The 12,055-nt window shown below is 45.1% G+C and overlaps 2 protein-coding genes across 5 annotated transcripts; one reads left to right on the forward strand and one right to left on the reverse strand.

Annotated features, from left to right (window-relative positions):
- Window positions 1-35: 35 nt before the first annotated feature.
- Window positions 36-6,212, forward strand: LOC139390610 (coiled-coil domain containing 142). Of its 3 annotated transcripts, none has more exons than XM_071137848.1 (13): window positions 36-440; window positions 744-882; window positions 1,015-1,076; window positions 1,187-1,241; window positions 1,372-2,970; window positions 3,050-3,136; window positions 3,288-3,452; window positions 3,842-4,005; window positions 4,256-4,372; window positions 4,489-4,603; window positions 4,750-4,927; window positions 5,167-5,378; window positions 5,556-6,212. In XM_071137848.1, the coding sequence occupies exons 2-13, from the start codon at window positions 795-797 to the stop codon at window positions 5,804-5,806; spliced, it is 3,093 nt and encodes a 1,030-aa protein (XP_070993949.1). In that variant the 5' UTR covers window positions 36-440; window positions 744-794; the 3' UTR covers window positions 5,807-6,212. The 3 variants fall into 3 exon arrangements, with proteins under 3 accessions (XP_070993949.1, XP_070993950.1, XP_070993951.1); XM_071137849.1 differs by having other exon boundaries at window positions 64-440; window positions 3,881-4,005; XM_071137850.1 differs by lacking the exons at window positions 36-440; window positions 744-882 and having other exon boundaries at window positions 1,021-1,076; window positions 1,346-2,970.
- LOC139390611 (aldehyde dehydrogenase, dimeric NADP-preferring-like) lies at window positions 6,187-11,198 on the reverse strand. 2 transcript variants are annotated; one of them, XM_071137851.1, is made up of 10 exons: window positions 11,126-11,198; window positions 9,997-10,186; window positions 8,936-9,167; window positions 8,490-8,575; window positions 8,178-8,386; window positions 7,962-8,079; window positions 7,414-7,555; window positions 7,043-7,209; window positions 6,847-6,946; window positions 6,187-6,723 (listed from the first exon to the last, which is right to left on the reverse strand). In XM_071137851.1, the coding sequence occupies exons 2-10, from the start codon at window positions 10,150-10,152 to the stop codon at window positions 6,449-6,451; spliced, it is 1,485 nt and encodes a 494-aa protein (XP_070993952.1). In that variant the 5' UTR covers window positions 10,153-10,186; window positions 11,126-11,198; the 3' UTR covers window positions 6,187-6,448. The 2 variants fall into 2 exon arrangements, with proteins under 2 accessions (XP_070993952.1, XP_070993953.1); XM_071137852.1 differs by lacking the exon at window positions 11,126-11,198 and adding an exon at window positions 10,421-11,094.
- Between the last annotated feature and the right edge of the window lie 857 nt (window positions 11,199-12,055).

A 12,055-nucleotide genomic window follows, 5' to 3' on the forward strand; every position in this document is an offset into this window, starting at 1 on the left:
CTCTTTTCATTGGCTGTTTGTATCTCATGATGGTTAGCTAGCTTTGAGCTAGCAATGCTATTCGTGGACCAAACCCGCTACTTTCGTGAGCACTAGGATTAAAACTCAAAATAGGATTGGCTAAATTGCTAACAGTTGACTGCTGTAATCCTCACAGCAAGTGGTGATGTGAAACACGGAAGTATTCAAGTACAAATGTGATGTTTGTTTTATTACCTTTAACGGTAGTTAGCAACAATGGATGCTAATTTCTTCAATTTGGCCATCGCTTGCTAACTAGAAAATATTTGCTAGCAAGAGTGGCAAGCAACGTGGAGTAAAAAGCAATGTTGACAAATGAACTTGCCAACGCTAGGTGTCAAGAAGAGGAAGCATAGACTTACTAGCCAGCTAAATGGGGTTCTCTTACTGGGCCTTTACGTCGGATACTGATTTCACAGGTATTGTGTTATTGCCGTTTTATTATGGCAGTAAGTACCCTATACTTTTCAGATGGCCAACGCGTAGCTACCATGTTAGGGAGTGTGGTGGCGACAGCTTGTCAAGGAATACTATCAGAAAACATCAGCAGGCGAGCTTGACCTCATCGCTAAAGTTTAAGAGCTAGACGTAACCTGAATACGAAATGTAAAGAGGGTGATCATGTTACCTTGAGTAACGTTAATGCTCAGTGCTGTTTCCTGGAAATGTGTATATTTATTCTGACTATGAGGGCATTTGATTAATAACGTTGTTTCCAACAGCAATGTGAGCCATTTTGGGAAAGACCCCTGAATGCTGCGTCCTGTTTTGATATGGCTCAGATTTTATGCACCTACCAGGTGACCCAGAATGGGACCGCTCTGGAAATAGAGGGGCAGGGAGGTTTGGACAAGGCAGGAGGTAACCTTCTCTGTTCCCTAACGTCTACACTGACATTGTGATTGTGAATACGTAGTTTATTGTTACTTCGTGTTCTGTTTCAGAATAGGAACACTGTTGCGTGGTTTGATACTACTCTTTGTCTTCATCCAGATAAAACAGAGACATCCCCTGTGAATGAGAACCCAGAACCCTTTTCTTCTGAAGATGAACAGGTAAGTGACTAACATTCTCAATTAAATATTTTGTGGTATGCTTAAGTCAATTTAAAAAACATTAAGTTATGGTTTTATTATTGACCATTCTCTGAACCATCTTATTTCAGAAGAGACTAAATGCTTTGTCAGATGATGACTTTCTTTCAAAGGACAAGCTTGATGGTATGGGCAACACCTTCTTTGTTACTGTTTTGATAGTTAACACCTGAGCTATGTAAATAGAAACAAATTGATAAGAGGACAATGCTGTTTGTGTGGCATTACAGTAGCACTATACTCCTGTCATCTTCAGCTTCTTGGTCCCAGAGTTGCCCCTTCACCAAGTCTCTGCAGAGGGCGGAGGCCCTGCTGAGGACTCGCTTCAACCCCAGCCTGAGGTGGCTACTGAGGCAGAAAAGTGATGATATGTGGGAATTTGAGAACCGGGATACCTTTGTAGCGTGCCAGAACCTCACCTCTCAGTCGTCTAGCAGGCTGCAGCGGCTAGACCAGGGCATGCTGGGTCTCAGTCCACAGTGCCAAGTGTTGCGGGGGCCACGGACAGGCCAGCTGCAGAGTTGCGTCAGGGGCCTCGCTACAGAGGGCAGTTTCTACCACCACCCTCCAGCCGCTACCATCAGCCATCACTATGGGCAGCTGCAGTACCTACTGGAACAGCGGGCTCAGCTCCTTTTCCTCCATGAGTATGCCCGGCGCACCAGAGTCACCACTGTGTACGTTGACAAACTGACTAGCCTGCTGGAGCGGGAGCTAGGTTTGTTGATGGACAGGAGTCGAGTCCTGGAGCGACCAAACTCTGCCTGGAGCTTTGGGATGGGAGGCCTGTGCCAGGAACTACGTATCCACGTGAGCCATTGGGATGCTCTATGTGCCAAAGCCCAGTCTGACATCTGGCTGAGAACTGTTCTGTTCCAGAGGACAGAGACCCTTGCTGTCATGCGGCGGACACTGAGAGTGCTGGGACTGCAGGCCCTGGTTCTGATGGAACGTTGTATCTATACAGCCCTCTCCGCTCTGGCATCAGCTCAGCTGGCCAGGGTGCCTAGAGATGCCTTAGAAGACCTGCTGGCTGGGGCAGAGGTCTTTAACCAGGTACTGGAGGAGCAGAGAGTCCAGTATAGAGGCTCGCGGTGGAGAACTCAGACCCTGCAGCTGTCTGACTGGCCTGGGCTGTCTAGTAGGCAGCCCACCCGGAGGGGTAGCCTTCCTGCACCGTTCCCAGTGGTTGAACTGATGAGGATACTGGCAGAGCACAGGGGGCAGATCGCGGCAGAGCAGCTGTACCAATGGGCTTCCCAACAGAGCTTCCTCCACTCCCAGGCCCTGCACACTGGAGCCCCAGCCCCTACGTGGGAGAAATTAGAACTGTTATTCCCGCTGCTTTCCCCTCTACACCCCTCAGAGCCCAGTCCTGATGGGCTCACACTGGAGAACCTCCCTGGGCCCTCTTCAGATGAATCCAGGTTGGGAAAACCCTGTTCCTGGTCCTCTGATCTCCCCTTTATAGCCTTTATCCGTCAGGACCGAAAGTCTCTAGAGATTCTCTTCCAGGCCCTGGTGTCCTCCACAGACCTGATGGCTCCACACATCCCCAACAGACCCAGGCCGGAGTGTACCAACACCCCAGAACATTCTCCCAGGTGCTTTGAGGGAGAGTCTTCACCCACAGATGAGGCCAGGCAGGAGATAAAGAGACCCAAGTCAGTCCAGTCTTGGGCCTGTGTGGAGCTCTTTGGTCATTACAGGACAATGCTGTGGAGGGAGTTTGGCAAAGCCGTCATTCAGCGCTTCCACCAGCCACCAAAGAGAGACCCTTTGGGCAGTGTTAACCAGTGGAACGACCAGATGGTTTTCCAGCTTGTGATGTGGCTCAACCATGGCTGTAGAGGAGGTAACAAATGCTACCTGTTTTTAATCAGTTGATGTGTGACTGTGACACTTTCAATAAATAATAGTTGAATGCCTTGCAGAGCTCGTCCCTGAGGAGTGTAGAGGAGTGGTTGATGACTTCATCTTACAGCTCCTGTCCAACACTGCTTTTAGGCACTGGGATGAGGGTCAGTTTCTGTGTTTAAAACATCCTTAATACACTGTAATTTGACATCCATCTGCATCATGTAGTTATAGTAATATAACAACACAATGTTTTTGGTTTCTGTTAAGGTATTGCCTCTAATCTTTGTGTGTGTGTTTCTTTCTCTCTTGCAGTGATGTGTGCGTCACTGGGCTCAGGACTGAAAGATAAATGTCTTCCAGGAGTTGAGCGCGAGAACTGCATGGTGATGACATGTACCATGGAGAGACTCCTGCAGCTGTCCCCTCCACTCCTCACAGTGCTGCAGTGTCTTCAAACTTCAGCCCACCTGGTCCAAGGTAACCCCTATATCAGCCCACCTGGTCCAAGGTAACCCCTATATCAGCCCACCTGGTCCAAGGTAACCCCTATATCAGCCCACCTCTTCCAAGGTAACCCCTATATCAGCCCACCTCTTCCAAGGTAACCCCTATATCAGCCCACCTGGTCCAAGGTAACCCCTATATCAGCCCACCTGGTCCAAGGTAACCCCTATATCAGCCCACCTGGTCCAAGGTAACCCCTATATCAGCCCACCTGGTCCAAGTTAACCCCCATATCCATATGATTTAAACTGCTTATTAATCTGGAAATCACCTCCAAATATCCCTAGGTCATTCTCCTTCTCTACCTCTTAAACATTCTACCAGGCCACACGGTAGTCATCTTGCTTTTCATCCCTCATCAGGTGACAGTAATGCTCGGACTATGAGGTCCCTTCACATAGGATCGCTGAGCAGAGTGGTGGCATCCGTCCGATCCTCTACCTTCTGGGTCATGAGAAAGGCCTACCAGTTCCTTTCCTCCTGGTCCCTCAACAAGTTCCTGCTTGTCACCCTAGGAGACCTCAAGGTGAGGATTCACTCTGACATGCTTCCCAAATGGCTTCCTATATAGTGCACTACTTTGAACTAGAGCTCTGGTCTAAAGCAGTGCACTATATAGGGAATACGGTGACATTTGGGGGACACATCTTCTATTTCCCTATTGAATGTATGTTGGCCTTGCTTCAGGTGGTCTCCATCTTTCTTCTTGTCTTTAGTGAGAAATCCTATGTTGACATTGAGGGATGCACTTACATAAGTGTGTTCTGTGCTTTAAGGTTCTGAGAGCATCAGTGGTGAGGCTACTGCAGCATGTGGAGGCCCTGAGTGTGAATGAAAATCATCTCCTCAAGCTGCTGGCTGCACAGCTTAGTCAGAGTGTCACAGATCTACAGGTGAGGGACAATATAATGGTTAATCTGTCAATTTCTAGACCAATGTTCCACCTGTCATCTCTTATAACCGATTTGAGTTTATTACTCAAATAAACTCAGTGTCTGCATTGTTGAAGGTATTCTCTGAACTGGTGCTCAGAATCTTCTCAAAGGACTGTAAGAGGATGTCTGAGGAGATCTTTTTGCAGACCATGCCCTCAGCAAAGCACTGGAGAGTGAACTATAAAACAGGTAAATTACAGACTGATGGAACTGAAATATCCTATATTCTAAACATAAGAAACATGTCCACTATTTGAGTTTTTTTCTGTTGTACTTTGTGTATGGAGCCAATATAATTGATGCTTGTGTTTTCCTTCATCTTATTGTATCTGTAGAGTTCCCCAGCAGCCCTAGTGATTACGCTACTACTGCAGCTCAGAGTGTAATAGGACAGGTACTGGAGGGGGTGCAGCCCCTGCCTGAGGAGGCTCGGATCCCCGCCCTGACAGAGGCCATGACAGCCTTCATGGAGGCCTGGATGGAGCACATCCTCAAGCAGAAGATCAAGTTCAGGTATGTGTACAGTATTCCCTGATTCTAGATTTGCAAATACAACCGTGCTGAATACCATAGAAATACAATTACTACAATGGGCATAGAATCTCTGACTTGGGAAGCCCATACTAGTGATTCTATTTCTGTGATTATACTGATTATCATTACTGTTATTTCCTAACATGGCACTAGTAAGGGGAGTGATAGACACACCCATTCACCAACCTTTCTGTTCCTCTCTCTCTCTCTCTCTGCAGTATCCAGGGGGCTCTACAGCTGAAGCAAGACTTTGACTTGATCCGGAACCTGATACGCTCTGAGGAATACAGCCTGTCAGAGGAGATCCACCAGAGGCTGCTCTCCCTCCGGGTCTTCCACCAGGTGGACAACGCCATCGTGTGCCTGCTGCAGCAGCCCATGGCCAAGCCCTACATGCCTTCGCGGGGCTGGGAGCCCTTCAGACGCTGCTGTAAGTGTCCACCAGGGGGGGTGCCTTCATCATTGATAACATGATTTTTAGTTGAATCCCACTATAGTGGAATTATAAAAGTAAGCCACACAGGCAAGTCAGACGTACTGCAACACTTTACAGCAATGTATTTGGCCTGTTTCTCCTGTTGACAATCTTGTGATTTCTACCCGTCAGGTCCAAGTAGTGCCAATATGGTGGACCAATCGTCTAGCAGTCTGAATAATTTTGAGAACATGGACCTCCAGTCTGCATGTCAACAGGCCCTGGCCCAGGCAGAGGGCTCTATGAGCCCTGAGCTGCTGGCCTCCACCCCGCAGGAGTCCTACCTGGCCGTGGCACAGCAAGAGTGGCTGGACCTGCGCATACACAATGGAAACCGCTGGAAGCTCCCTGGGCTGCAGTGCCTGACAAGGTCAGAGCCCTAACCCTCAGGTATTCTATGTAGAAACTCATTCCTCCTCCAGTCCAGACACTGGAAAGGCTGCTCATCTGCAAGCCATTTTGCTCTTTGAATTAATAAATGTGTTAATGCGCTAGGGCCAGACAGGGCCAGTTTACTAGATTATGAAGTTACTAGGAACATTTGGATGTTACATTTCCTTGGACTTCATCTGAACAAATCAAAGCCATGTCAATAGACTAGTATTGAAGTTATTTATGTTATCATTAACGACAAAAGGTACAAAGCAATAACGTTACTGAAAAGTTTTTTTGTTTCTTTTCAAAACAACATTTCAAATATTGTGTGTATCCATGGCATGTGCATATAATTTAACATATTTTTGTAAATCTGTGCTAATGAAGTAATGGAAAGTAAAGATTTGTTTTTCATCTCTGGCTCCTGAGGGGTTTGTTTTGTTTACTTTTTAACCACAGAAAAGGAAACATCAGGTCATAAAATAGATGATCATGGTTGATCTATAGATAGTAAACCCTCTCATAGTAAGATTACAGAATTATTGACATAATACATTGATGATGATACATTACAATATAGCAACTTCAAGAAGTGCATTTGATGCAAAAAACAATTTCCAGTTGATGAGTTGCAGTAGTGAGAACCTGGGCTACCTGGCACCCATGACTACAATTACAATCAGGGCGACAAGGAGACCACAGGCTAAGATGGTGGCCAAAACTGCCCACACGAAGGTGGATTTGGATTGGTCACACAGGGAGCTCCTCATGGCCTGTCTGGCCCTGCGTGCACGTGAGCGGTCCTGGGGTGGGTACCTGGCCATGTTAATGCATTCCATGCCCAAGGACTTGATCAGGCACGCCCGGTGGTGGCTGAGCTGGTCGAAGGTGTGTTTCCCGTGGTACCTGCCCATTCCACTTTGACCTGTACGGGGTCAGAGTTCAGAGAGCAGCAAGTGAGGTCATTATAAGATAGGATATTAGACTAGGAAAATTCACCAATGTGCTAGCCAAAACTATTAAAATACTTGTTGGTTATCGGTCTTACCTACGCCGCCAAAAGGAAGGGAGTTGAGCACGTAGTGCATTATGACATCATTGACTACCACCCCGCCGCTGCTGGTCTCAGCAATCATTCGCTTTATCACCTCATTGGCAAAAAGAGAAAGAAGAATAATATAGTCTGCGTGATCCTCTACACTCTCCTAATATGGAGTCCTATAGTTTCAACGGTAGTAGCTTACCTTCTTGTCAGAGGAAAAAACATACAGCGCTAAGGGCTTCTCTTTCCCGTTGATGAAGCGAATTGCATCACCCACATCACCAACAGTCACTATGGGCAACAAAGGTCCGAAGATCTCCTCCTGCATAAGTCTGGTGTGAGGAGACACGTCCGTTACCACGGTGGGAGCTGGAGGATCAGATGGGGGGGGGGGAAAGGTCATTGTTATTGACAGATTCACAGGGACGGTACAGTCAGTTACATCGGCACATCACAGCACTGACAAAAGTTAATCCCAGAATTGATTCAATATGGATTTGTATACCCATTGCATAAATAAAAAAGCTTGGCAAGAGTCCAGCCAATCATCTCCCCCATAAGGATTCTCCCTACCAATATAACACTGTGATGGGTCGCTCTCTCCCCCTAGTGTCACACTGCATCCCTCCAGCAGACCCATCACTCGACTAAAGTGGCGCAGGTTGATGATGCGACCGTAGTCTGGGGAAGATTTGGGGTCCGGGCCGTAGAACTCCTGGAATTAACAAAAGACAAGGATTAGATCCTGTCTAAAACGAGGATTAGATGCTGTCTAAAACGAGGATTAGATGCTGTCTAAAACGAGGATTAGATGCTGTCTAAAACGAGGATTAGATGCTGTCTAAAATGAGGATTAAATGCTGTCTAAAACATGAATTAGGTGCTGTCTAAAACAAAGATTAGATGCTGTCTAAAACGAGGATTATATGCTGTCTAAAACGAGGATTAGATGCTGTCTAAAACGAGGATTAGATGCTGTCTAAAATTAGGATTAGATGCTGTCTAAAACGAGGATTAGATGCTGTCTCAAACCATACAGTGTAATAGACAGATATAGAACCCTGATATATTGTCCATGGTAATAGACTACTCTGCTGTGGGAAGACAGATCTGGAACAGACCTGTAGTGTATTCCGGATGCCCTCCACCACTTTGTTCTGAATGCTGGGCTCACACAGGATGTAGTCAGGGGCAATGCACGTCTGCCCAACGTTGAAAAACTTTCCCCATGTGATTCGGCTATAAAAACAAACACATGACGTATCAAGACATCTCTATATGAGCCATGTGACTATGGATAAAATGGGTTGCTGAGCAACGGTGCAAATAGCTGTTACCGGCAGGCCACGATGAGGTCACAGTCCTTGTCGATGTAACAGGGGCTCTTGCCCCCCAGCTCCAGGGTGACAGGGGTCAGGTGTTTGGCTGCGGCCTCCATCACCACTTTCCCCACTGTGCTGTTCCCAGTGTAGAAGATGTGGTCAAAACGCTGCCTCAGCAACTCCTGGGTCTCTGGAACTCCACCTGTCACCACAGGATATAACTCCTGTCAGGGAAAATAACCCAACATTATAGTGATAGTTTACCCCAAAACCACACATTTAGATGTTTTATTTTATTACTGATACAAGGTTAGCAAAATGTAAGACCTTGTCCAGATATTGAGGGAGCAGTGCTTTGAGGAGACTGGCTGAGTGCTCACTCAACTCAGAGGGTTTCACCACTGCTGCATTCCCTGTAGAGGAAGAATAAACAGTGTGTGAGAGGGTTGCTGAGATAAAGTTAGAAAACTAAATATGCATCCATTACAGGATCAATGAGTTAGCCAGGTAACTTGATTAAATATTGGTATATAACCTTTTATTTTTAAAGATAAGCTTGAAATGGACATGGTCTAGTTCACTCAACAACCAAAAAACTTAGATGTGTTATCTTTAATAATGAGCCAGCAAATAAGTGGTTATATCTGGTTGTTTATCAACGTTAGGTGGCTCATAGGTGACTCATTGATCCTGCTTTGTAGTATACCCCTCTGCTCCCCTTGTAGTGGGAACATTTGAAGGAATTTAATTCAACTAGGGCCTGGGGTATATACCAGCTGCGATGGCCCCGATCAGGGGCTGCAGAGTGAGGGCCCAGGGGTAGTTCCATGCCCCGATGATGAGCACCACTCCCAGGGGTTCAGGCAGGATGTACACCTGGTCTGTTAAGGTCATGATGTTCTTCTCCACATGGCGAGGGGCAGCCCACTGAGACAGCTTCCCCACCGCCAGGCTGATCTCATTCTCCAGGCCAATCAGCTCGGAGAGGGCTGTGTCATACTGGCTCTGTAAAACGACAGGGCAGTGATGTCTGTCTGTATCGAGGCTATATGGATCGTTATTATTTACTTATCAACACACTCTGTGCCTAAACAATGTGGTAGGTGGTTGGACTTTACTAATATGGTAAGGGGTATCTCCCTCTTTTCTCCCTCAAAGTTATGAAAACTCAGATATTCACTTGGTTACTTTTATAATTTGTGAAGCATCTATATAGGTCTTATAAATGCATTACGATTTATGAAGGCTTTATTACGTCTAAAAAGCTTGGTGTATATGTATATGCCCTTTGTTGATACATTTGAGTGTACAAAACATTAAGAATACCTGCTCTTTCCATGACATAGACTGACCAGGTGAATCCAGGTGAAAGCTATGATCCCTTATTGATGCCACTTGTTAAATCCACTTCAATCATTGTATAGGAAATGGAGACAGGTTAAAGAAGGATTTTTAAGCCTTGAGACAATTGAGACATGGGTTGTATATGTGTGCCATTCCGAGGGTGAATGGGCAAAACAAAATCATTAAGTGCCATTGAACGGGTTATGGTAGTAGGTGCCAAGCACACCGTTTTGGTCAAGAACTGCAACGCTGCTGGGTTTTTCACACTCAACAGTTTCCCGTGTGTATGAAGAATGGTCCACCACCCAAAGGACATTGAGCCAACTTGGCACAACTGTAGGACACATTGGAGTCAACATGGGCCAGCATCCCTATGGAATGCTTTTGACACCTTGCAATCCAATATTAGGAAGGTGTTCTTAATGTTTTGTACACTCAGTGTATGTCTATTTATCAACAACAACAAAAAATCAATGACTTTCAAACTCACCCTGTTGAGATCCTGCTTGAGCGCTATGGCAATCTCTCCTTGTCTTTCTGTGATCAGCCTCTGAAGGGACTTTAACTGTTGAACTCTGAACTTCAGGGGCTGGGACCTCCCTGTGAGAAAAGCGTCCCTGGCAAAGTCCACAGTCTGCTTCTCCATGTCTACGACTATCTATCACAAACACACCTGTAGCCTGCAACCATAATCACAATGAGAAAGACGCTAAAATATACACACCTACAGCAGTAGACCTAATCCTTTCAGTTTGAAAATGTACTAAAATATACTACATTTACTGTGATATGCCTGACCAACTAATCAAATCGAACTTTATTAAAAGTGCATTTCAACATCATAATAATGCTATTTTTCTGATAGGCAGAGGATTGAAAATTGAGCATAACATAGGGTAAAGTGCAATACTTACATGTGAATGAAAGCAGTAGCCTACACAAATCCTAATGTTGCCTGTCACCAACACCCATAAATATAGAGATGGTCTGTACATAAAAAAAAAATCCTAAATCTATTCACTGTTCGTTAAGTACTATAAGGGTTGCTGCATATCTATTGTGAGGAAGTTGTTATATAGGCTACCCAGGGTCATATAAAATCATGACTTAGTTCTAGTGAATATTAAATTAAATTGTATTAGTCACATGCGCTGAATACAACAGGTGTAGATCTTACAGTAAAATGTTTACTTACAAGCCCCTAACCAACAATGCCGTTAAAAAAAAATAGGGATAAGAAATAAAAGTATCAAGTAATTAAAGAGCAGCAGTAAAATAACAATAGCGAGACTATATACAGCTGGGTACCTTTACGGAGTCAATGTGCGGGGGCACCGGTTAGTTGAGGTAATATGTGAGTCACAAAAGAGCAGACCTCTACTGAAGCCTCGGGCTCACCGGACACTGACTCTGATCCCCCCGACCTAGCCAAGGTAATGGCGACGATCATTAAGTCTGAACAGACTGTGCTGGCTAAGGTGGAGTCACTATCCACTGACCTATCCGCACAAATAGCCATTCTCGCCACCGAGGTCAACACAAAGATGGATTCTGTTAAAGACGACTTGGTGAAACATGACACCTGTCTGAATAGCTTGGAAGGAGGTGCAAATACTTACTTCGACAAAGTGGTGACACTGGAAGAGCACTGGCTGCCTTAAGCAATCTTTGGGAGGTCCAACTCATTCCGTTGCATATTTGCTGACAGTACATTTAGTTCTGATTCATTTCCAGAAAATTATATATAGTCCATCCCTGCTTCCGTGAAGTCTTATCACTTATGCAGATTCTTATTAACCAGGGGATGGGGAAGGAACACATCATTTCACTTTTCAACAGTCATTTGTTCATTTACAAGACGTGTGTGAAGATACATTTTTTTATTTAAATGTTAATTCATTAACTTTTATTTTATTTTACTCTTGAAAACCTTAATTGCACAATATCAAAACACCCTGTACTGTATGAGGTTTGTGATTGGACTTTGCTACAAATATGGAAAAGTTATAAAAAATGATGACCAAGTTCTAGTGTATAATAAATAACCTGACACTTCTACAGAAGCTTCTTCCTGATACCTACCTCACTGACGTAACTTTGGGTGTCACCATGGACAATTGCCAGTTCTTTTAATCACTTGAGATATCAGAGGCAGCCTGTTAGTTTAATCATTACCTTAGCTCTCTAACAATTCGCACGTGCCATTGGGGGCATCAGTACCACTATAAGAATCTGGCCTTGCTGGACAATCCCAACATCATCACAGGAACCAGTGCTGGTCCACGGACCAGAGGTTGAGAAACTCTGAGCTAGACTTTCTGTAGTCTCTTCAAAGCAGCTGTGAAGAGACTAGACTGGCTGCCTTAAGCAATCTTTGGGAGGTCCAACTCATTCCGTTGCATATTTGCTGACAGTACATTTGGTTCTGATTTATTGACAGAAAATTCTATATAGTCCCATCCCTGCTTCCATCAAATCAAATGTATTTATTAAGCCCTTCTTACATCAGCTGATGTCACAAAGTGCTGTACCGAAACCCAGCCTAAAAC

This window comes from Oncorhynchus clarkii, chromosome 31 (genome assembly GCF_045791955.1).
Source record: "Oncorhynchus clarkii lewisi isolate Uvic-CL-2024 chromosome 31, UVic_Ocla_1.0, whole genome shotgun sequence".
In the NCBI taxonomy this organism is placed as follows: domain Eukaryota; kingdom Metazoa; phylum Chordata; class Actinopteri; order Salmoniformes; family Salmonidae; genus Oncorhynchus; species Oncorhynchus clarkii.

Excerpts from the sequence above, each read along its gene's own strand:
- LOC139390610 (XM_071137848.1), top strand. The coding sequence starts at position 795 with ATGGCTCAGATTTTATGCACCTACCAGGTGACCCAGAATGGGACCGCT. Across the intron at positions 1,077-1,186 it reads TTTCTTCTGAAGATGAACAG|AAGAGACTAAATGCTTTGTC; the intron begins GTAAGTGACTAA and ends ATCTTATTTCAG. Across the intron at positions 4,373-4,488 it reads AGAGTGTCACAGATCTACAG|GTATTCTCTGAACTGGTGCT; the intron begins GTGAGGGACAAT and ends GCATTGTTGAAG.
- LOC139390611 (XM_071137851.1), bottom strand. The coding sequence starts at position 10,152 with ATGGAGAAGCAGACTGTGGACTTTGCCAGGGACGCTTTTCTCACAGGG. Across the intron at positions 9,168-9,996 it reads TCAAGCAGGATCTCAACAGG|AGCCAGTATGACACAGCCCT; the intron begins GTGAGTTTGAAA and ends GTCGTTTTACAG. Across the intron at positions 8,080-8,177 it reads GACCTCATCGTGGCCTGCCG|CCGAATCACATGGGGAAAGT; the intron begins GTAACAGCTATT and ends TTGTTTTTATAG.